The sequence below is a fragment of the Haliaeetus albicilla genome, chromosome 1 (assembly GCF_947461875.1).
Source record: "Haliaeetus albicilla chromosome 1, bHalAlb1.1, whole genome shotgun sequence".
Classification (NCBI taxonomy): domain Eukaryota; kingdom Metazoa; phylum Chordata; class Aves; order Accipitriformes; family Accipitridae; genus Haliaeetus; species Haliaeetus albicilla.
In genome coordinates this window covers 85324452-85348694 of record NC_091483.1, presented here as the reverse complement: position 1 = coordinate 85348694, position 24243 = coordinate 85324452, and the positions used below count along the sequence as shown (strand labels likewise).

General features: G+C 62.7%; 2 protein-coding genes across 2 annotated transcripts in view; one reads left to right on the top strand and one right to left on the bottom strand.

Annotated features, from left to right (window-relative positions):
- LOC104317265 (dedicator of cytokinesis protein 2-like) overlaps positions 1 to 24243 on the bottom strand; it is an 82452-nt gene that overhangs the window by 15660 nt on the left and 42549 nt on the right. The gene's annotated exons all lie outside the window — the stretch shown is intronic.
- LOC138688047 (INSYN2B protein-like) lies at positions 1372 to 24132 on the top strand. Its single transcript, XM_069798379.1, has 4 exons — positions 1372 to 1475; positions 12105 to 14017; positions 18573 to 18647; positions 23699 to 24132. The coding sequence occupies exons 2-4, from the start codon at positions 12483 to 12485 to the stop codon at positions 23895 to 23897; spliced, it is 1809 nt and encodes a 602-aa protein (XP_069654480.1). The 5' UTR covers positions 1372 to 1475; positions 12105 to 12482; the 3' UTR covers positions 23898 to 24132.

The window sequence follows — 24243 nt, the reverse complement described above, 5'->3', positions numbered from 1 at the left end:
GATCCACCTATGTTCCCTAAGTGTCTGCATGTGCGATGCCACGGAGTCCTGGTCTCAAGAGAGACCCCATGGTGGGAGCCGGGGTTGCCTTCCCCGCTTACAGAGCCTGGCTGTGCAGCCACACTCCTCACCGGGGTGGAGCAGGAGGAAGCTTCGCCAAGGTTCTTGAGGGGCCATTTCTCATGTACCAGCCAGGATCGCATGTCACCCACCATCACCGCAGAGAGTAGCACTGCGTGACCAGCACAGCGCCATGAGGAACCTGGGGCAAGGCAGGAAGGCAACGGGAGGAAACTTTTGCAACAAGCCAGTGTGTTCTGGGGATTTGACGAGATTAGTTCAGTCATCTGGAAACAGCTGTTCTGGTGGCTGCTGGAATTAGATTCAGGTGAACTCCTTGCACCGCCTGCTACACCTTCAAGGGAAGCTGTATTTACATTTAAATTACATTACTGGGAGTCACACAGCCAGGCACTGCTACACATACGGATGTGGTTTGACCTGTGGATGGCATGTGCATGGGAAACGGACCCAGCAGTAGGCCAGGGCAGCACGTGGCCCCCAAACCCACTGGGTGGTCACAGACATGAGCGGTCCCCAGCCAAGCCACAGTCCCACCGCCCAGCACCTCCTGAACCCACCACACCAGCTGCTGCAGCCCCAGCACCGCCGCAGCACAGCTGGGACACCCGGCACACGGCAGGGCTGCAGGCAGGACAGGCTAAAAGCTGGAGAAGAGGGTCTGTGTTCTCCGGGGGATGCTGGACTCCTGCCTGCTGCTCCCCAGCTCGGGCACCCGTCGCAGCCCCTGCCCGATGCCGTGGCACGGCTCCTGCAGCCCTGCCTGATGCCCACGGCCGCGCTGCCCACCGCCGCGTCCCCAGCCCCGGGGCGGGCGTGGGCCTTCCCCGGCGCCGTGCAGCCGCTCCCGGGCCCAGCGATGCTGCTGGGCTGGGGGACGGGCGCTGTGCCCCACGGCGTGCCCGCCCCCGACCACCGGACCGGCCCTGGCGCTTGCACCCACCCACCCCCCCCGCGACAGACGCTGCCCAAGAGCCTCGGCCGTCCCGGTCCCGGGCCAGCTCTGCCCTCTCCGCCTGCCCGACGCCGCGGAGCAGCGCTGGGCACCCGCGGACGCGCAGCTCGGGACGTGCAGCCATCGCACCGCCCGGGGAGCCCGGCCCGGGCCGGCCGAGAGGCTGCGGGCACCGGGGCTCCAGGGCGCGGCGCGGCTCCCCGCCGCGGGGCTCCGCCCGGGCACCCCGCGGCCCGCCCGCACCGCCGCCGGCGCCCGCCCGCCCGCCGCTCCGGCGCCGACACCGACACCGACACCGGCTCCGGCTCCGCTCCGCCCCGCCCCGCCCCCGCCGGCTCCGCCCCGGTACCGGCGAGCCCGCGCGGCTCCGCCCCGCCGTGCCCCGCGCCCGCCGACCCGCGCCCGCCGCTGCCCCACCGGCGCCGCCGCCGAGCACCAGGTACCAGGCGGGCTGGGGAGCGGGGCCCCGACCGGCGGACTGGAGCGGAGCGGGGCGGGGTGGGGCGGCGGCGGCCGGGCCGGGCTCGGCTCTGCGGGCATCGGCCCTGCGGCGCCCGCTCGCCGCGCCGGGAGCGCCGCGGCGGCGGCACCCGGGCCGGGACCGGGACCCCGGGCGGCGCGGGTACCCGGGGCGGCGCGGCGGCCCCGCGGCCGGGGGCGGTGGGGCGGGGCGGGGACCCCGGGGCCGGCAACGGCGGAGAGGTACGGGGAGCCCCGAAAGCAGGACTCGGCGGCGGTGTGGGGACCCCGGGGGCGCCGGGCCGGTACGGGCACCCGCGGCCGGCAGCCGGATGCAGCGGCCGGCGGGATGCGCGGTGGCCGGCGGGGCCGGGGCAAGGAGCCGGGCTGGGCGGGCGGGGCGGGGCGGGGGGGGGGGGGGGAGATCCGCGGTGCCTCTTCCCCCCCGCCGCCGGTGCGCGGTGCCCGGTCCCGAGCGGCCTCGGCCGCCCCGGCGCCCCGTGCTGCCGGGGGTCGCGGCAGTCCCCGGGTCCTCCCCTCTGCCCCGCCGCCCGGCAGGAGCTGCCCCGGGGAAGTGCGGGAGGCGCGGGGCCGGTGGTGCCCCGCACTGAGCTCCCTGCGCTGGGCACCCCGCACTGAGGTGGCCGGCGGCACCCCACATCGAGCACCCTACGCCAGGTACCCTACGCTGGGACCCCACACCGAGGTGGCTGGCGGCACCCGGCACCGAGCGAGCCGCTGGCTGCCATGGCAGGGGTCTCTGGGGGACACAGCCATGCTGGAGGCGGTGGCGTGGCGTGCAGCTGAGGGAGATAATTCTGCGTTGAGAGCTGTTGTGTTGGAGGGGCCAAACACCCCCAAGGGGTCTGCAGGCCCTGTGCTGCAGCCCCGCTGCCCGCTCTGTCTGCCCTGCTGTGCCACCCTGGCCCGTGGTGCCTCCGCTTGCCGAGCAGCTCCGTTCGGGAGATGCGGGGAGGGAGGTGTGCTCTGGGAGCAGCCTGCCTCGCTCAGCCCGGCTGGCTGGCGCTTGCTCCCCCTCGTTAGGAGACGTGTCCATCAGCCAGGGCTGTGTTTGGTTGACACACGCACACTCATGATCCTAGGGATGTCACTTTCTGTACCACGCGCTGCGCTGACGCTGGCCAAGGGTATGGCTGCTCACGCTGGAGGGATTCAGCCCACGTTGCTCCCAGCAGTTCCCAGTGCCGTGCTCTGCGTTCAAGGCCTTTGTGCCTGCCGGTGGGGTTTCGGCAGCCACTGAGGCGGGAGCAGAGCCGGACGCAGCCTTAGCTGCTCCCTATGAAATTGGAAGGCGCAGCTTTCAGGGCTGCTCCAGTCCTTCTCCTCCCCGTGGGAGCACACACAAAACCCAATTAGAGCTGCGGCTCCTTGCAGAGGTGCGGGGGGAGCCTGGAGAAGAGGTCTCCATGGAGCCCTTTTTATGTTTGGAGCACAAGGTGGATGTGTATGAATAGTTGATGGGACCTGGGCTTTGCTAGCATGTGCCTGCATGGGGACGGCGGGTGTCAGCTGGGCTGCCTGCCTGCTTTCGGAGGCGCAGAGTGCACCTTTCCAGCTCCCCACGGTCTCCACGCTCTTCACCTCCCAGGGGGCACGGGAGTGAGCCCCCCGGGACAGCCATGGTGGCAGGGGACACTGGGGACTGCCGACTGTGCTCCCTCCTTGCTGGTGCTGCCCGAGGAGAGGGGCCGGAGAGCCACTGGGGAAGTGGCTCCCAGGCAGAGCCAGGCTCAGGCTGGCAACCGCTGTCCTTTCCCGGCATGTCTCCTCTCTGTGGGAAGTGTTCAGTCCTTCCAGTGTGCTTGTAGCAGCAGAGTGGATTTAAATGCAGAAGCTCCTTTAGACTGAGGTTATCTTCTTTATGAGTTACCATTATTATAATTATTTAATAGTATGGTAGCATCCAGAGGCCACAAATAATTAGTGGTTCTATTCCAATCTGTAGTAACAATACTACTTCAGTCCTAACCAGTGCTTTTGGACAAGGTCTGTCTTGTGTGTTTACGAAGATGGTCTGTATCATCCTAGCTGGTTGGGGGGGGGCGGGAAACGGAGGCACACAGCAAAGACACTTGCTAATTCCTAAATTCCCCCGGTAGCCAGTGTTGTCTAAAGTGCATAAAGATAAAGGGGGGGACTGACTGCTAGACGGCATTGGAAATCCACTTAAAGGCAGGAATTTGTATTCTGAAACGACATTCTCCCTGTGTATGCTGGGAGGCTGCAGCCGCAGAGGTCTCCCGCACTGGCTGCCAGGACCATGGCCGGTGAGCACTGGTGGGACAGGGGGCTGTCTCGCGGGGGGTGGACGAGGCCGTTGGGGCAGCACTGCCTGTGCCCAGGGCCGAGCCCCCAGCAGTCTGGACTGGCACATGCAGGGTCGACTGGGGCAGTGCTGTTGCCTCTGTGAACTGCTGGGCACCCAAGCCTTTCCAGCTTTTTCCAGAAATGTGCTTGTGGACAGCTTGTGTCTTTCTCATATGATTTCTGGCATGCGAAGGAGCACACAGAGTCCCAGTCTGTCAGGGCTCCCCAGCCCGGCCGGCTGCTCTGCTCACTGGGACGGTTTGGCTCCAGATGGGTGCCTGAACGCCATTCTCCAAGAGGTGAGACGTTCCTCCGCAGGAAAGCGCGGAGCTGCAGGAGATCTTGTGATGAGCTGTGTCTCCCGTGGCCGAAAGTCTTTGGGCTGTGTCCTACTTCCCTTGTCCTGTAATCACTGCAGGAACAGCCCATGTCAGAGGTGCCAGCAGAGCCCGCATGCTTCAGTGCTGGGCACCGGCAGAGCTCTCCCGCTCCCCGGGCCAGCTCTCCACGTCAAGGGTTTTCCCACAGCGATGCAGCCGCGCAAGGTGTCTCCGGGACTCAGAGGAACGTAACGTGATAGTGGCCACGCCACGTTTGCTGGGAAGGAAGCAGCCGAGCAAGGTGCTTTTCTTCCTCCTGTGGTGGTCTCTTCTGTAGCCCCTAAGAAAGGTGCTGAACTGCAGTGCCCAGCAGCAGCTGCACACTGCGAGGGACACTCGCCTGCTCTTCCACGGAGGCGGCTGAGGGAAGCCTTGGGACGTGAAACAAACTCTTCCTGACCACATCCCACTCCATACAGGCTGTCTGCCACCGTCTGCCCATGTTCCCCTGGGTAGGTCACCCTACCCCTTCATGTCTCATTTAAAATGGTGATATCAGTGCTCCTCTGCCTGGCAAAGAGAGGTGGGGAAGCAAGCGGGTAGCAGTGAGAACAGAGACACTACTGTCATGACAGCTATATTAGCATCCATGGGAGACAGAGGAATAATTTGGCTTCTGCAGGTTTCTGAAAGCTTTGTGCAAAGGCTTTGTACTTCACTGTGTCTCCTGACCATGTAAACTCTCCATCTGACAGCACCAGTATATCTGCAGTTGAAAGAGAGAGGAGCGATGCAAGCGAGAGTCGATGACCTTTGCGTGCCGGGAGGAGGATGTTGTTGCTTCTTCCCTAATTGATGGGATTCCTTCTGTGGGGCATTAGCTGTGGTGCATGCAGCGAGGGTGGCCGGGAGCCTCAGGCAGCCCTGGAGAGGTGCCTGCAGGGTGCCCGGGGGTGCTGGCGCTGCAGGGAGAAGGGTGGCGGGGGCTCCCTGCTCCGGCCGGGCGATGAGAGCCTTCTCCTGGGCCCTGTGGCTGGGAGAGTGACTAATTTTCCTGCAGAGCACTTCAGCTAGTGACCTAAATAGAGATGTGTGCAGATCCCTTGGCTCATGCGAGCTGCCGCTTACACCAGGCCCAGTCTGACACAGGGGAGGACCCGTGTGTCAGTGACGGTCCCTGGAGGCCCCAGGCGATGCTTGCTGGGGGTGCTGTGGAGCACGAGGCACCCAGGGCATTGCCCCGGTTGCAGGAGACTGCTCCTGCTGTCCTCCACCAGGCCAGCCCGGGTGTTTCTGGTGGAGCCCGAGAGGTGTTTCAGCAGAGCCTAAGACCTTGCCTTGAATGCTCCCAGGAGGGAGGAGGTGAAGTGCTGCATGTGTGGAGGGAGGCTGCGAGGACCACTGGAGACATGGGGAGCTGGCCTTGGGGCACGTAAGCAGAGCCAGACCTGCTGAGCACTGCGAAGTGTGGCTGGAGAAGGGACGTGTGTCCTCGCTGTGAACGCACAAAGGCTGAACGCTGAGAAGGGAGAAGAGCTGTTCAAGCGGAAGCACTATATTGGCACGAGCACAGTCACATATAAACTGGCCATGATTAAGTGCCTGCAGGAAATTAGAAGGTCTGTGAGCCTCCAAGCAGCCAGGCTCTGGAAGAGCCTCCAAGAGAACCGTGAGGGTAGGGCATGAGCTGGCTTCGTGGCAGAGCTTCCTCAGCGAGGAACTGGATTTCGGGTTTGCTATCTGCCCGAGGAGATGCTCTTAGTCCTACATCTTCCACTCCCACAGATGCACCAATCCAAGTACAAACGCATCAAGTCCTCTTGGAGCCAAGGCGGGATTAAGCTCTGCTGCTGAGTGATGTGTTGTGAACCTGGATCCTGCCCGGTCCTCTGCTGAGAACAAATGCCTCATCCTCCAGTGCCACCCCTCTCCGTCGCCAGCAGCACCTCTCTCCTTTCCAGAGATCAGGAAAAGCAAAGGTTTTGTCCCAAGAGAAGCTGTTGTACCCAGTGAGTGGAGATGGGTAATTAGCTGTTCTCTTCTGCAGTTCCAAGAGAATATGACTTCCTCTCTCATAAATCTAATCTCCTGGCTTCCTGCGTCTTGAGGAGAAGATTTATGTGTCTGCTCTGGTTTTCCCTCTGCCACAGACGTTACCAGGAGGACGAGGTGGAGGATGGGTGTAGAAAGGGCCAAAGCTGGCTGGGGGACAGGCAGGATTGTTCACAGGTGTGGGGGGCAGCTGGACCCTCTGTTGGTGCTTGTGGTCCCAGTGTTCGATGGCCGTAGCTGGGGTCTGCCCAGCAGACTTATCAGTCCCGGTGTGATCTCTCCCACAAGATACTAACATTCATCAAGTCAGGAGGAAGAACTGAGCCAGGGCTTGCTGCCTCAGAGGAGGAGGAGGAGGCAGGCAGGCAGCTGGAGGCTTTCCCTCTGCTCTGCGGTATTTTTGGTAGAGGCAGGTAACTTTCCAGACAGGACAGTGTGAAGCAGGGCTCTGTTCCTCTGAGGCCAACCCTGCAGCCCATGTGAGATGAGTGTCAAGATACAAAACCAGAAGATTTAATGCCTCTCTCACAAAATCCATCATCAGTCAGTACTGGCCAAAGAAGAGTGGCCCAGTCATGGGGCTGCTGGCTTTCCAAGGGGAGATTCACAAGCCCTTTACAGGCTGCAGGTAGGAGCTGACAGTGCACTGGCAAAGCACGGGCTGGTGATGCAGGACCAGGTTTTGGATCCCATCATCCAAAGTGGCGCAGCAGGTTCATGGATCCAAAGGGCTCTGGGCTGGGGATGGCAGCCGGGCTGATGCGTGATTCAGAGCCCCAGCGCTGCTCACAAATCCCCGTCATTCTGAATAGTATTTGATGTTTGCGGGGAGTGAGGACAATCTGAGGACTGGGTGGGAGTTGGCACCTGAAGTTCAGTGGTGTCTGTGACTGGGTCATGGGAAGCGGTTCCTGATGCTTCCTTGGCTCCTGGGCTCACTCAGTGGAGGAGACGTTGTTCCCAACTGCACTGAGCATCCAGCTGAACCGGAGAGCCCACTGCTGAAGTACTCGTGTCATCTATTGCATTACAGTGGCGTCATCTGGTTTTATCTATACATCATCTGATGTGACCTGCTGTCTCACCTTATTCATGTGCTCGTAATTCTCATATGAACTAGAGGAGAAGAACACTCAGACCTTAACAAATTGCCGAGATGGAGGATCCTCCACTGTGCAAATCCCTTCCAAGTTGCTCTAGGGGTGGCTGGCCTCACTTTTTAAGAAAGTCAATCCTCTGACTTCCCCAGCCCCTGGTTTTCAGCTGCCATGTTTTGCTGCTTGGATGGAGAGGAGCCTGGGGCTTCCGCAGCAGAGACCTGTCCTGCACAGCGTCTGCTCCATGCTCTTTGTGTGGCTCTGTATTTGTCTTTTTTCCTTCCTTGCCTTTCTCTCAGCCTTGGTATAATCCACACATTTTCTCAGCGCTGAGTTTTAGCTTTGAGGTCAGTGACAGCCAGCGCCTGCGCGGGGCCCGGCTGCCCCTCCACAGGACCCGGGCAGAAGCACGGCTAATTGGCGATGATTGCTGGATGATTATGTCTTGAGACATGCTGGTTAGCAAGTTTTTAATCCATTTAATGTGTGCCACATTGCTTTCGTATTATTCTTTCTTCGTCAAAATGTCAAATGCCTCACAGAAATCCAAGTCTGCTCCGTCGAGGCTTTTACCTTCACCGACCAAACTCGGAACCTCATCAAAACAGACAGCAAATTGGTTCGATGAGCTGTGTTCTCCGTGGCCCTGTGCTGACTGGCATGGCTGGTACATGCTGCCATCCTTCAGCTGTTATTATTCAAGCTCCAAGCCCTTTCCCCCGCTGCTGCCCCTGGCCGGTGCCAGCCCACCTGCGCCCTTCTGGCCCCCACCATGCTGGGGCTCTGCCGCTGCCCCATCCCACGCACTCGGACTCTCCCGAGGCCAATCTCCACCGAAAGACAGGTCTCCTTCAGCCATGCCCTCCCCTGCCCTGTCCCTGATCCCAGTCATCCCCCAGGAGAGAGGACCTGCCGCAGCCCTGGGCTCCCAGTGGACAGGACCCTGGAAGGGGCCGCTGCGGTTTCGGGACCTCAGCGGGGCTCTGGCTTCACAGCACCTCATCTCTCAGGCATTGCCCTCCCGAGAGCCCTCGGCACTGCAGGACTGGCCAGACCTGTGTGTACCTTGTTCTCAGGTAGGGCAGCATTAGCAGGAGATGTCCCTACTCCTGCTCCTCCAGTCTGACCAGCCCAGGTCCCCGCACTGGGGTGCCCATGGGGGAGCTGGTGGGGCACAGGAAGGCAAGCGGGGAGCATGGCTGCACTCTGGACACACGGTGCATCGGCTGGGGTAGCCAAACATGTGGGGGGCATGGGTGAGCACGTGGCCCCAGGACTGGGATGCTGAGTGCCATTTCCCAGTAAATGTGCTTGAAGATAGCAGCTGGAAAGTGCTGGTGCGGCTGGGTGCCTGTGCTTCCTGCACAGCCCCTTCCTGGTGGCCCTTTCTGTGCATCCAAAATGTCCCTGCAGCCACACTTCCAGGCAGATCCATCAGCAGGGTGGTTTCCTCCAATTCAACTACAGTGCTGGGGGGGGGCGGGGGCATCAGATACCACAGCTGCTGGGTTGCACAGTCCTGACTCCGTCCTACAGCAGGACTCATTATCAGCACTCGAAGATGCCAGCATGCTGCAAACAGCGCCCGGACACGGCACTAAATCTAACCATACCATAAAGCATATGCAGAGAGATGAGTGGGAGGGTCCTAGCTTTTGGTGTTTGACATCCTCAGAGCTGTTCCCAAATGGAGTTAGTGCATGTATAATTTATAGACTTTTTCTTTGTCCTTGTGGCTTGCCTCTGATCCCTCCAGCGGTGCAGTTCGGGAGGCAGAGGGTGCCTAGGCGGAGGCCCCGCTGACTGACAGCATCGCGTTTGCTGCGTAGGCAGCGGAGCAGCCTCGTCTCGCTCTGCCGTCGGCTGTGGTTCAGTGAGGTCCCTGCTGCGGGCTCATGGGGGCTGCATCTGCACTCAAACCATGGCGGGAGTGCTCCTGCCCCACGCTCGGCTGTTGGAGCAGTTCCTGGCACCCTCTGCCCTGTGCCCATTAGCGTTCTTGTTAAGGAAACCTCCGGAGCAGGCTGACCACACGCAGCCTGCGCTCTGGGAGCGTTCAGCCCGGCTGCGCTGGTCCTGAGCCGTGCTCAGGAGGTAGGTCCAGTGCAGCAACGTGCCAGCCGGTCCCCCTCTGCCACTCGGCACATTGCCCTCCCTGGCACAGATGCAGCCGGGGATGCCGAAGTGGGACCTGGGCGGGGGGGTGCTGAGCTCTGGGCACCAGCCGTCGCTGCGGCGCGGCACGAGCAGGGAGAGGTGACCCCGTGGCTGCAGCAGGGCCTTGGCGCATGGCTCGCCCCGCAGCCCCTCGCTGTCCCGGCAGGCTCTGCCCTGTCCCGTGCAGGTGCCGGCACAGCCCCTGTCCCAGACCAGGTGCCCACCGGCAGACGTGAACACGGGGCTGCTCCTGCCATGCTCGTACGCAGGCTGCGACGAGCGCAGCGTGCAGGGGCAGGCAGCGCTGGCTCCGTCCCCGAGCCAGCTCTCTCCTCCGCCTGTTGCCGTCCATACTAACGAGGTGCCCCGTCCCTCCGCTGTGTCTCCGTCGCGTCCTGCCTCACAAACATCTCCCAGTGTCTGGGCATGGCTCCAAGCTCGGGAAGGAAAGCGCCGGGCGGCTGGGCGGCGCGTGGAGCAGCATCCCGACTAACGCTGGGGGGGGTGTGCGGAGGCGTTGGGGTGTGTGGTGCCGGGGCGGGAGGGCTGCGTGAGCCCCCCGCTCTGCTGGATTGGCGGCTTGCTGCCGGCCTGGGGAGGCACCGGGCACCGGCACGCTTGGCACTCGGGAAGTTTGCTCGTTACCAGCGCAGGGTGACTCCAGGCCACGGTGCTGAGTCAGCCGCTTCATTACAGCGGGAACAAGGCAAGATGGCGAGGGGGCCAGGGGGCTGGCTGGTGCCATGTGTCCATCCACAGCGAGGGCAGGAGGGCTGCAGAGCAAGCAAGGCTTTTGTCTCAGCGTGCTGAAGAGGGTGCGGGGGCACCAAGGGAGCAGTGGGCTGTGGTCCGGGGCAGGGGCCACAGTGCTGCAGGATGTAGGACATGGCGTGGTGCAAGGGGGGAGTCCGTGCTACGGGAGAGCCCATGTCGCTCCGCTCCTCACCTGCACCGCAGGTACCTCTGGATGTTTGCAGACCTCAAATGCTGGGAGACTGAACCGCTGAGCAAAGCAGCGGCACTGCCCGCCGGGGCTGGCATCTCCATCTCTCCCGCCCTGTCCCTGGCGCTGCTTCCCAAAACGAGCCCTTAGCCTCCTCTGCACCCCAGGGGCATCCCGGGCAGGGCTCCTGGTGTGTGCCCTGTGCTCCATGGTGTCATGTGCCTGGGTAGTGTGAAGGGCTGGGGCAGCAGCCAGTGACCAGGGTGGGCAGAGGCAGAGCAAGGCGGGCATGGGGGCTTGGTGCTGGTGGGGGGATATGGCCAGGACAGGGCTGCGGAGGGAGGTTTGCCCTGCCTGTGTGGGGAGGAGGAGCCCTGCATAGCTGTGCCCTAACAATGGCAGGGATGGGGATGTGGCTGTGTGTGATCCCTCCTTTGCAAGACCCCCCGGGTCCTGCCCCTGTACCGCCTGGAAAGTGCTGCTGGTGTCAGGGACACATCCCCAGGTACAAGCTGTGGCCTCGATCCTGCAGCCAGGTCCCAGTGGTGGCCCTGCATGCGGGAGCTGTGCCACGTGCCTGCATGTGAGGCACGGTGAGCAAGAGCTGCGGTCGGTGCGGGCAGGCAGGCTGGCAGGGGCCGCATGATGGCAGAAGGTACGATGCCTCAGGGAGACCTCGCTCTCCAGAAGCAGCCCCACCAGACCCTCCCCGAGCCACAGCCTTGCGCAGAGCCAGAGGTGAGAGCTGGAGAGACACCAGCAACCACCCTTCTCCATGGTGAGGGGCAGGGAACAATTCCCCGGTCTTACCGAAGTTGCCATCTCAGCCACAATGCCTGTTCTCCCTCTAGACTGGTTCTCACACGCCCGAAGTGGCTTAGTGACCCCGAGCCACGGTCTCGCCCCCTGCCCACGGAGCTGGTCCCCCACACCTGCAGCCCAGCCAGCCCTGCTGCACCCCGGTGGGTGCTGTGTGCATGATGGGTTCCCCATGCCCAGTCCAGCCATGCCTCACACATGACGGGTCCCCTGTGCCCAGTCTGGCCAAGCCTCACACATGACGGGTCCCCTGTGCCCAGTCTGGCCAAGCCTCACACGTGACGGGTCCCCTGTGCCCAGTCCGGCCATGCCTCGCACATGATGGGTCCCCTGTGCCCAGTGCGGTTCTGCCCCATGCAGGATGGGTCCCATGCCCGCTCCAGCCATGCCCCACACAGATTGCACGCCCCACACCTTGTCCAGCCCCACGCAGAGCTGGTGCCTCGTGTGCGGCGGGTGCCCTGTGTCCATCCATCCCATGCAGTAGCCCCCCGTGCCCAGCCCAGCTCTGCCCCATGCCCAGGCGCAACAGCCCCCCGTGCCTGCCCGGTGCCTGCCCTCCCGCTGCCAGTGCCCTGCGAACACAAGACACCAGCCCCAGTGAGGCAGAGCTATTTTTAACAGCTGCTTCTGCTTGATTTGAGCTGTGAACTTGTAACGTGTTTATGCTAAAGGGGTTTCTTTTTTTCCTTCTCTCTTTGTGCTGAAGAGGCAGCGCCGGAGATCAAAGCTTGTCTCTTCGCGTTTTGTGATGGCGGGGCTGGGAGGGAGCGCACAGAGGCGGGCAGAGGCCAGCGGCTCCGCGGGGCAGCGTGGCACGCAGGGCACGCTCCTGTCCTCGGGTGGCCACGGTGGCGGGGCCAGGGTTCACGCACCTCTCTCTGTCCCCGCAGGTCCAGGAGCCCAGGAGCCATGGGCAGGGACGGCCGGCACCCGGCACCCCTGGCAGCCCACCGTGGGCGGCACTGAGCTGGGGCAGACGGCAGCGGGACCATGGGCTGCCGGTGGTGGCGGGGAGGCACGGCAGCAGGCAGGGCTGTTGGGGCGGTGTGCTGGGGGCCATAGAGCCGGGCAGCGGGCAGCATGCCCAGCAGCCTCTCACCCGCCTCCCGCGCAGCATCCCTTCTCCGCGGCGGCATGGGATGAGGCCGCCCGCTGCCCCGGGCAGCTCCGGGGACGGGTGCAGCCCAGGGCTCCGGCCGCCGGTGCTCGGCCTCCAGCGCCCCGCCGCAACACCCCACCACAGGGCAGCGGCCCCGGGGCCCTGAGCCATGGTCAGCCGGGAGCCCCTTCCCGGCCCGGCCCCCGCCGGCGAGGGCAGCCAGGAGAAAGCCATGACAGTGCGCTCGGTACTGCTCAACCGCGACTCGCCCGATATCGAGAGCCGCCTCAAGCGCCGGCGCAACCGCACGCAGCAGGTCCGCTTCAAGGACCTGGTGGAGGGCGGCGTGGGGCGGGCGGCCAGCCCCCCCCTAGGGCCCACAGCCACCACCGGCCCCAACACCCCACGTGCCTCGCCGCCCCCCAGGGACGCCCCTGAGCCGGCGGCTCTCTGTGCCTCACGGCGGAGCTGGCCCCAGGCCCAGCCGGGCTCGCTGACGCTGCCCATGCCCAGGAAGGCGTGCATGAGCACCGCTATCCAGACCTCCCCCAGCCTCCAGAAGCCCTTCCCAGCCTCCCAGCCCCGCAGCAAGAGCGTCTGCAACGTGGCCGGGGACGCCGTGCTGCCCGCCGCCGTGGGGAGCGCCCAGTGCCCTGGGCGGGCCGTGCCCACCGTTACCAGCTGGGCTGTGCCCCCACAGGCGCCTGGCAGCCTCCTGGTGCACGATCACGCCACGGCCCTCACCCAGCACGCTGCCGTGTGCCGCGTGCCACCGCCACCGCCCAGGGATCCCTGTGCCCCTCATTTGGGCACAGCTGGATGCCCCGCTGCCCGCTGCACCTCCCCGGTGCAGAGCTGTGCCCCTGAGCCCTGCCCGCTGCCCTCTGCCTGTGCCCGGCTCCGCGGGAACCCCAGGGGCGGCCGCGGGAATGCCCCACGCCCGGCTTCCGTGCCCTGCGGTCAGCCCCGGCCGCCCGCCGAGCCACGGGGGCTTGGCCGCAGCGACTCGGAGCAGAGCCTGCCCCACGGGCGCCCACCGCCGCAGCCCTTGCCGCACCGCCAGCAGACCATCCCCGCCACGGACACCCACGGCCTCTGCCAGCCAGCTCAGGGCAACCCCCCGCGGGACCCCCCACCACCCCAGCACCAGCTCTGCGGCACGCCTTGGGGGGGGCCCTGCTGCACCTCGACAGCCCCCATCCCACCAGCGCCAGGCTGGCACGGCTCTGCCGCCACCGTGCCGGAGAAGACACCAGCTGCGCTTGGCCGTCCGGACCCCCGTGGCATCTGCAGCCGGCTACGCAACACCGAGCCTGGCCACGGCCGGGCAGGACCAGAGGGGCCCAGGGAGCTGCTGGCCCCAGCCCCGCAGGGCCCTGGCATGGGGACGCAGCCGGCTGGCCAGGCACCAGAGGTCCCCGGGCATGGGCAGCCCTGCCTCACTGCCGAGCAGTCTGAGATGCTGCGCCACATCCAGGACCTTCTGCAGCTGGTGGTGGTGGCCAAGGGGCCGGTGGGACCACCAGCGGGGGACGAGGACGCCCGGACATCTCAGGGAGAGGGCCCCCGGAGGCCCGGGGAGCAGGGGGACCTGCAGTCCCAGCTGCAGTCCCTGGAAGGGGTGCTGGAGACCAGCCAACAAACCATCCGGGTGCTGCTGGATGTCATCCAGGACCTGGAGAAGAAGGAGGCCCAGCGGGACGGGTGAGCAGGTGGGGATGGAGGGGGTGGGTGGGGGGTGCCGATGTCCCTGCGGGAGCTGTGGATGGAGGACGGGGGGTGGAGGGGCCCTGCCAGAGATTTGGGTGCTGCCACCTCCCAGATGCATTTCCCTCTGAGAAATTCAGAGCTTCTGTCCATGCACACGCAGCACTGTGTCTTGGCGCGACATCTCGCCCACCCTGTTTGTTCTGTGTGTGCCCGCGGTGCCCTCCCCATGCCCAGGGAAAGGGCGCAGGGGGTACAGGCCAGGGGGATGAGAGGAGCTGGGTCCCCTGCCTGGCCCTGGTGCGGCTGACATGCCCATCGGTCACGGGAGCAGAGATCTGGGATGTCACATCCTGACTGCAGGCTCAGCCCAGCCATGGTGGATGCCCTGGGCACAACATCCCTGCTGTGCTTCGGGGAGAGCCTCCCTGTTTCTCACGCCTGTTTTCAGCCCCATCCTTGGAGTTGGATGGCACAAAGTCGGTGTCCGGTGCCTCAGTGACTGACATGCCTGTGCCCCAGGGAGGTGCCCATGCACCCCCATCCTGCCCTGCCCAGCACAGGACCTGTGCCATGGGCAGTGGGGCAGGGCATCCCCTGGGCCAATTTTCCTAGGCCTCCCAGGCAGATTTGCCAAATGGAGCAAGGTGTTAGAGGTTAGTGTGTGATGGCCTAGAGCTGAGACCCTCCAAACTCATCTCACACGAGGGCCACCAACCTCCAAGGAGATGCAAGGAGCTGCTTGCCCCATGCTGGTCCTGGCACCCTCCTGTAAAACCTTCTAGGGCTTATTCCCCACACCCTGAGATGGCCAGCTCCCACCAGGGCAGTGCCATGATCCATTCATTAATTAATTAATGCCTGTGTTGGCTGTAACTGAAGTGCAGGCAAAGCTGCCCTCGTGCTACCTTCCAGAGCAGTGCTGGTGGGAAGGGACTGATGGAGGTCTCTGGTCCAATGCCCACTGAAGGTGGGTGCAGCCAGGACAGGCTGCTCAGGACCTTGCCCAGCGGCCGTTTAGTGTCCGAGAGGATGGAGATCCCCAACCTCTCAGGCCCCTGTCCTAGTGTTTGACCACCCTCAGGGTGAATATGTGCTCCCAGTCTTTAGTGCTCATGCAGCTCATGCCCTCTGCTCCTCGCGGGGAAAGAAGCAGTGAAGAGAAATATGCATGCAGTCTTTGCAGTACCGAGCAGTGGCTGCAGCTCAAGATATTCCCATTAAGCTCCTGCCGTGATTCCCCAGAGTCAGCCATCATGGGGGCAGCAGCTTTGCCTGGGCGACCATGCTGGGAACACTGGTGCTGGGGCAGAGGGACAGCCTGCGAGACTCCGCGCTGAGCGGCATGGCTTGGCCCGTCCTGCCCTCAACGCCGTCTGTCAGTGAGGTGGCCCTGGGGACTGCGGTGGTGTGGAGCATCCCCCGCACGGCTTACGGGTGGCATTTCAGGTACAGCCGTGCTGTGGTTCAGTTGTGTGGGGACAGCCCAGGGCACTGGGATGAGAGAACTCGTTAGTTTGGCAGCTCATTAGTTTGGCCTCACAGGTGGAGAGGGGCCCAGGCTGCCAGGGACACTGAGCTTGACGTGTGTCGCGGCGGTATTGGTATGTCTGATTTGGCATGCGGTTTTGGGGAGGCAGGGTGGCACACAGGAGGAGATCAGGACCTGCCAGATGGGCAGCTCCTGGTAGTTCTGGCCCTGGTGCCTGTGCACGTGTTTAATTGTTTTATCTAAAACAAATGACTGCTAAATACCTCCTTCCAATTAGGGGCAATAGAGGCAGTGCGGATCCCACAGAGGCATTGGCAAGAGCATGCGAGCCCACGCAGGCATTTAGGCTCCCTCCCTGGCCCAGGCTGCCTGGCCGCTGGCACAGCCCGTGTGTGCCCATCCCAGCTGGGAGCTGCCGGCAGCCCTGGGGCGCTGGTTTCCACGGGCCCTTCCCTGCGCTCTGAGCACCCATTCGCCCCCGGCCACATGGCAGCTGCCTGTCCCAGTCGGCTTTGTGCGTGCCCTGGCCGCTCCTGCCCTAGCGCAGCATGGGCGACCTCACCGGAGGGATGGAGAACGTGGTCCAGGGCTTGGCCCTGTTTGCCCAGAGAAGAAGCAGCACCAGCAGATCAGCACACCCTGGCTCCCCAGGGAGTTCAGCATCCTGCCTGTGCTCCTACGCCCTCCCAGCTTTTCCGAGCAAAGCACTGAAAAAGTGCTTCTTGTGGCCGGCACAGCAGTGCTGCTCCCTTCTCTGCAGACGGGGACCTGAGAGCAGTGCCAGGGGCTCTGGCCAGGGCCGGGGCTGGGGTTCAGTTCTCCCGCGATCGCTGCTGCTGGTGCTGGGCATCAGCATGCAGCCCTGGCACAGCCCTCTCGCCTCTCGCCTGTCAGGGTTGCAGGAGGGTCTGCTGCCCCTGGGGCTGTGCGGCTGCTCGGAGGGGAAAGGCCAGGGACACCCTCCAGGGTGCCCGCAGCCGTGCAGTCATGCCGTGGCCGTGCCGAGCCTCGTCCCTGCAGGGTACAGCAGGGGCATGTGCAGAGCAGTGCCTGTTGAGAGGGCAGGTTTGCTCCCTCAGTCAGAACGGAGCTTGTCTGCTCAGGAAGCTGATTTAGCTTCACTGTGGGCAGCTTAATTAAGATCTCGGCTCCTTATACTGTTGCAGTCAAATGAGCAAACAAGATGCCTGGAGACATAAGGAATGGGATAGGAAATCACAGAAAAAATTATCCCAGTGTCTTTATGCTGAGGAACAGCGTGGCCTCATTTGCCACGGGTCAGCATCCTGCAGGCACGTGGTGGCTCCGAGGCACCTGCCGTGCACCACAGCGGTGCCACCAGCCCCGATGCTGCTCGCTGTGTAACATGTCCTCACAGGGTCCAGGCATCTACCGCCAGCAACATCCCACACCAAATACCTATCCCAGGATTAGCTCTCATCCTGGTAGAATGGCACAGTTTATACAACATTAGATACTTGCGCACACACACGTATATATGTACCTCATATATATATAAAAGGTATAATGATCTAATTTATGTGCTAACAGTATAATCCCAATTGTAATATATAATTTGGTCCATTAAAAGACCTAGTTTCTGAGGGCTGAGAACAATCATGATCAAGGTCGAGTAATAGGAGGAAGATTTAAACAGGAAAATGTGACTACTATGTGGGACATGGGGGTGTTTTCTCAGCTGTCCCCCAAGAAGCCACAGCCTGCCATGCCTAAGAGGGGCAACAGAGATGTGGAGATGGAGTCCGCAAGGGTAACCAAAAGCATATCACAGCACCCTTTTCTTACAGCTCTGAGAGCAACTGGAGTCAGGACACCAGTGGGGAGCACCCACCAGCAGTGCTGGGGTGCCGGGGGTCTGCAGGCAGCCCCACAGCGCAGCCCCAGCACAGCCCCGGCACCCTGGGGGGTTGCGGGGGCTGCAAAGCCAAAGGCACATGAGCTCAGTTCAGAGAAGCTGCAGGCTGCTAAGCAAGGAGAGACATCAGTCAACCATTTCCCTGGGCAGGTGGTGGCTCTCCTGCCAGCAGCCAAAGCCAGGGCCTGCGGTGGCGTGTGGAGGCTGCCAAACTTAGGGGAGCACTGGGCTGGCACTGTGGCTAGGCAAGAGGTTCACTGCTGGTCCCTGGGATGCCGGGATGCTGCAGCCGGTGGACACCTGTGCTTGCAGGGCGGCAAGAGCTGGGACATGCTGCTGGCAGGCCGCGGGGATGCTGGGGACACGAGACACTCAGTCTGCATGGTGGAACCAAAGCACAGATCTGGTCCTGGGGAGCGGGGAGCTCCGGGCAGGAGGGCAGCAGGGCAGGCAGCCGGTGTTTGCCCAGCGGCACAGCACAGTGTGTGCTCCCTGCGCAGCATGCAGCTGGCCTGGGGATGCATCGGGGCTGGCGTTTAGCACCAGCAGGAGAAACATTCAGGGTGCAGACACCTTCTGTAGAGATCCAGGAGAAGGACTGCATTGGGGTTGAGCCGAGCTTTGGCACTCATCAGCTTAATTTGAGTCCTATGCACCTTCCTTGGAGCAGGATGCTTCTCTGGTACAAAAGCACCAAAAAGAGATAAATTCTGAGTTTGGCGTAGGCTGGTGATTAGTCTGGAGCATCTCTCTGCCCATCTGTCGTAGACCTCGCGCTGCCCACAGTCCCACTCCCTCTATGGCACCATGCATGGGGAGATGTGTGGTGACCTGGGATGGCCACGGGCATAAGGTACAGCTCTGGGATGGAGAAGAAAGGAGGTGGACCCAGTGTGAAGGATTTGAGGCTTCTGCCATGCCTGTCAGAAATCTGTGGAGCTGAGAGGCACTGGGCTTGGCCTGGCATTAAACAGCATCGCACGGGAGGACAGGAGCTGGATCCAAGGGAGGACAGGAGCTGGGATCCAGGGAGGAGAGGAGCTGGGACCCAGGGAGGAGAGTCGCGGCTCCTGGCTGCTGGAGTATGAACTCCAGAGGCGGATGAGGGGCCTGGGGGCAGCTGAGGAGGCACAGGCAGACTGAGGCCAGGTCTCCAGGCTCACAGCACTTCTGCTCTGTTGCAGGCGACACTCATACCGGACAGGGCAAGACATCGCCAACTGTGGGACCTGCCGGGACTGTGCCTGCATCATCTACAGGTAAGAGGCAGCTCTGGCACCCTGCACGTTCCTGATGGGGCCCCTGTGCCCCTCCGTCCCTCAGACTCAGAAGTGCAGGGGGGTTTGCAAGTCTTCACTCCTGGGGACCGTGCTGGGGGAGGGAGGGGACCTGCCCACCTGTGCTCCATCTCCTGTCCCTGTGTCAGGGTGGATGCTCAGGGCACCCCAAGCTGCAAGGGGTTGCAGGGTCTCATCCTGTCCAGGTCGGAGCTGTCGGGGGACATGGTGCTAACACAGTCACAGCTTTTCCTCTCCTGTCCATCCTAGCGCAGGAGCTCTCTGTTCATAGCAGGAATGCCTCCAGCACCTTAGGACAGACACAAACCCAGCTAGCTGTACAGGGCCAGCTGAGACCCCTGTGCCAGGTCCTGTCCCCGGTAGAGGCCATTACAGGAAGCTCAAGGGAAAAGGTGACGGGGCACACAGGGAGCAGTTGTCCCTGTGCCACATGTGCAGCACCATGTCCTTGTGCCTCGTCCTGCTCATCCATGTCCCAAGGGACCCGTCCCATCTGAGTACACAGAGGCTATCAACCCCACTGTCCCCGCAGCTGCCCCTGCTCCCAGGGCACCACATACAGACCACTCTTGGGTGTTGGGGAGCTCCAAGGATGGACTGCTCACAGGTGTCAGGCGGCCGCCTTCATTACAACCACCGAGGCTGCCTAAGCCCACTTCGGCACGAAGGCATTCTGCCACTGATCACAAGTTACAGGGGCGACAGCTCTCAGGGAGGAGAGGGCCAACGCTGCACAGTCTGCAGCACACCCTCATCTTGCACCAGCCCCGGGGGGCACCTCGCCTGCCAGCCCCTGCCAGGCTCCGGGTGAAGGCCAGAAGGTGCTGATTTACCAAAAAAAGGCCATTGCCAAGGCCCCTGCGCCTGCTGGGAGGCTCCCATAGGACTGGAGAGAAGGTGGCAGTGCCTGTCGTGCCAAAAAACAGTTCGGTGCAAAATGCATCCCCACCTCACAGCCTGGGGCTCCAGCAGGCAACCGTGCACCCAGGGGGCACAGAGGCGTGCTCATGGGTGGTTCGGACAGCACAGGGTAACCTGGGCACCCAGGCAGAGCTGCGGCAGAGTTGGGGATGCATTTTGGTGCCTCGGCCGGACCCCGAGGACCGCTGCTGTCCAGGTTCTGCTGCAGCCAAGGCCAAGCAGAGGGGCCAGCCCCGGCCCAGGCAGCTGGGCTGCTGCACCAGGGCAGGCGGGACAGAGGCAGCAGGGACAGAGATGCCATTTGAGCCAGAGCCCGAGCCTGGGCTGCACTGAAGGCACGACAGTGCAGCTGCCCGACCCTGGACTATTTCTGTCTTTGCTGGGTGACTCCTTCCTCTGCAAGGAGTCCACAGACAGGGCTTATACAGGCCGCTCCCCACCAGCAGCATGGTCCAGCCGTGAGCTTGCAGCCTTCCCTCTCTCCTCACAGCTCTCTTTGTGGTCCTAAAGGCAGCGTCTCCCCCGGCAGGTTACACCGTGCTGAGGTATGGTCACACAGCTGCCCTACCAGCCCCATGCCAGGCAGGACACTGAAGCCACACCTGGGCACAGCTGGCAGCCGGCGTGCTGGGACCCCTCAGTGGCAGATTTGGAGGGGCGCAGGTGCTGGCATGGCATGGGTGCTCACTGTCCTTGGAGCGGGGCTCGGCTCACCGGGCCAGCCCAGGAGACATTTGGGCACACGGGTGCCAGTTCTTCCCCTGGCCTGCTGCCAGGGCTCCTGGCATGGGTGCAGGCACCTCACCACTCTGCAGCCAGCTCCTGCCACGTGTCAAAAGACCAGAGCAGGGTCCTGGCCTGAATCTGGTCCCTTTATCTCTGTGGAGAGCAGCTCCTGCTCCCAGGAGTAGATGGGGTGATTTTCATGAAGGACAGCTGACTGGCTGCAGCTGGAAGGAGAGTTGCTCTGGTTTGATGGCAGAGCATTTATCTTCTGTAACAGCAATATATCGGGGAAAGCCTCATTAGCGGCTGGTGGGTGGGCTTGCTCTGAGTCCAGGCTGCATCTCTTTGTCCCTATGCCAGCTTTGCACAGATGCTGCAGACGGACTGCCGGTCACACAGGGGACTCCTGCGTCTCGCTGGGGTCTGGGACCGCAGGGCCTTAGCTCTGCTTCCCCAGCGTCAGCTTTGGGTCAGGGTGTGGAAGTCCTTACCTCCACTGCCCTCTCCTCAGAGCACATTTGGTCTACGGACAAAGGCATCTCACTCCCTCCCTGGTGCAGGCAGCGACGTGTCCCCATCAGCCCTCTGGGAATCGGGAAGTTGCAGTTTCGCCCGAGCCTTCTGCCTTATCCAGGCATCTGTGGGTGTCCATTTGCCCCTCTGGCCATGCAGCCTGCCATCTCCCTCTGTGCATGTGCAGGTGGCTGGCCAGGCATGTTCTCTTTTTGCTATTAGTTAGGCTTACTCTTCTAGCGCTCGGAAGTGTAGGATGTGGAGCACAGAGCTGGTGCTGAGCAGTGCTCTGCGGTGCACATGGTGTGCACACAGGGCAGTTTAGCCACTGCCACTGTGCTTTTGTGAGTGCCTGTGTGTGGGACGGACGCACTCTCCTCCGGGCACCTCCGGGCTGGAGGTGCACAGCTCCGGCCCCCACTGTGCACCAGCATCCCTGCACCCCTGTGCCGGCCGCCCTGCACACCCACGCTGCTGCGGCACTGCTGTATCTGTCTCTCTTGTTCTCCACTTATTTACACCACAAACTCCCCCACTGTAGCTCGTGGGGGACTTCAGTGCTAATTGGGTCTGACGAGCCTGTCTCCACACAGCATTGCAGTGGGGAGAGATGTCACATCTGGGGGAGGTGGCTCCCTGTAATTGCCACGCTCTTGCTGGGGACTCCCTCTGGGCTTCACTACCGTCCATGTGATAAGAAGAGGCTCCGGTGGGACACGGGGTGGGTGGACTGGGTGCAGCACCCAGTGTAGAGTGCATTGGGTGCCAGGAGCCGGGGCAGCACTCCCAGCACCAGCCCCTGGGGATGGCCCACAGAGGGAACAGACCTGCCTGCCTGCATCCCATCCCAGGGCCATGCAGGAACGTGCCAGGTGTGCACCCCTGTAGTGGCCCCGAGCCCTTCCACTGCGTCTGTGCTGGAGAGTGGGGGTCCTTCCCCACGCTGCCCCCCCTGCTATGGGACTGTCTGCCACAACTCGCCCTTTTTGCTAGAAATAGCTGGGGACAATCAGTGTCCTCACAGGGAGAGGTGATGGGAGGTGAGAGGAAGCGTAAGTGTGCCGAGTGGGAGCTTGCAGGGTGCTCCCCATGTGTGGGGTGGCCACGCCACGTGTGTGGTCCTAGGCACACACTGCAGCACCTCGCTAATCCGATGGGACGTGGCTGGTGTGAGGAGATCGGAGTGCTTTCCATGTGAGGAAGCATCACGGCGCATGGCAGCCAGCCGGGGTGCTGCGGGGACACCGGAGGGCTCCAGCACTTGGAGGAAACCTGAGGGTTGCGGTGGGAGGCACAGCACTTACCCACCCAGACCCAGGGCACCCTAATTCCTTGCATCACCAGTGGTGTGACAGGCAGCAGCACAGCCCTTACATGCTCGTGCCATCTCCTGATGCTGCAGCTGCCCTCAGGCCGTGGGGCCAGGCGCAACGCTGGTGGCAGCAGTGGCAGGACAAGGCGCCCTGGCCCCAGGGACACACAGCCCCTCTTTGGGGGGAAAATGGCTAACCAGGGTCTCACAGACCCTGGGCTCGCCCCCCTGCAGCAGCACTGGTCCCCAGCTAGGGTGGTTGGCTGGCTCCCCGCCGGTCATGGGCAAAGTCTTGGCAGTTGTTAGCTGAGCTGGGAGGGACCCTGCAGCTCTGGGGTGATGGAGCAGCACCACCAGAAGCCGTGCCCTGCTCGGGGGAGCACGTCACAGTCCTGCAGCAAAGGAGCGGCAGCAAGGGAATCACGCTACCATGGCTGGCAACTACAAGGTGCCCAGCATGTCCAGAACCTTCCTCTGTCCTCCACTCTGTGCTGGGAGCATGGCTGCCTTTGCCAAGGATGGCCAGCCCCTGCGGCAGTGCCACTGGTCCCTAATGGGCATTCCCACTGATGGTGTGATCAGAGCAGAGGTGCCGCTGCACTCCCGAGCTGGGGACACTGCTGCAGGAAACACCAGTTACCCGGTGCCTGAGTGCCAGGAGCACAGTGTGCTGGGAACAACTCCCTGTGTGACTTGGCGTGTTTGTCCTTGTTTAGGGCAGGTGTTTAGGCCAAAGGGGCACTGGCAAGCAGGTGAAACAGGAAAAAGCAGTCAAGCCCAAGAGAAAGGCAGAGGCAGCACTAGGCTTTGAGGATGGATGAGAAAGAAGGTGCGGGGTGTGCAGCTGAGGGTGGCCCATCCCAAAAGAGCCCCTGCCACCAGGTCTGGGGCTGCTTATTGGTCTGTCCCTCTGGAAGGAGAGATCCCTGGATGCTCCAGCACAGCAGGTTTAGCCATGCAGTGCCATGTGCCCGGCTGCAGACTGCACTGCTACAGACGGGACAGCTGTTTTGGACGGATCTGGCCCCCACCCCACCACTTGCAGCCTCTGAGGATGAGGGTGGTGGGCTGGAGCTGTCTGAAGGTGCATGCCAGCAGGATGTCCCCTCACAGGAGTGCACGGTGACCCCGGGAAGTCTGCCCACCGGGAAGTGCCGGGAGCCCTGGAAAACGCTGCCAGAGAAACACCCAAAGGGCCACTCGGCACCGGCCACTCCCAGCCAGCGGCTGCTCCTGCATGAGACCCCTGCCCTTCCCGCAGGCTCAGTCATCCCCTCCAGCCATGGGACGAGAGCCACCAAAGCCAGGCTGGTCCCTTGCCCACGCACGCCGTCCCCGTGCAGCAGCCTCAGGAGCGCAGCAGGCCTGAGCTCCCCAGGGACATGTCCTGGGGAGGTGCGGGGGGGTGCTGAGCTCCCCAGGGGCTTGTGGGGGGACCACAGGGGTGGAGGCGCGTGCCGGGGCGCAGAGCTGTGGCAGGCGGGGGGCTGCAGCCAGCGATGCCCTCTAATGCCATCCCCTTCGCTCCGCTCGCCTGCAGCGTGGAGCACGATTTCCGGCAGCAGGAGGGCCGCTTCCAGCAGGTGCTGAGCCATATCGAGGGCGACACGACACCAAGCTCCCCTGCGGTGGCGGTGGGGGCTGTCTTGCCGCCCAGGCAAGAGCCGTCACCAGTGACGAAGCTGCCTGCAAAGCTGGACGCAAAGAAATCCAGGCGCAAATGCTTCTGGTTCCTGTGAGCCGGTGGTGCCCAGTGGACCAGGAGCGCAGGGGCACTGTCCCAGCACTGACCCCCCTGCCCACGTCTCCTTCTTTCTCTCCCTCCCTCTGATGGTAGGGTTTGGGTAGCACCAGCTTTTATATTTTTAACCGTTCAGTTTAATGTATCAAAGCCCCTGTGTAAATAAGGCAAGGGGAACAATGGCTGTATTTAATGAGAATTCAATAAATTCTACGGAGACGCTATTTTTGTTACATCCTCTCCCACCTGTGCACTTCTGTTCTGGGTGAGGATGAGGAGGGGGCGGCGGCTGTTCCCCTGCACAGGCTGCAGCGCTCACCCAGCCCCAGGCGCCCACAGGTCCT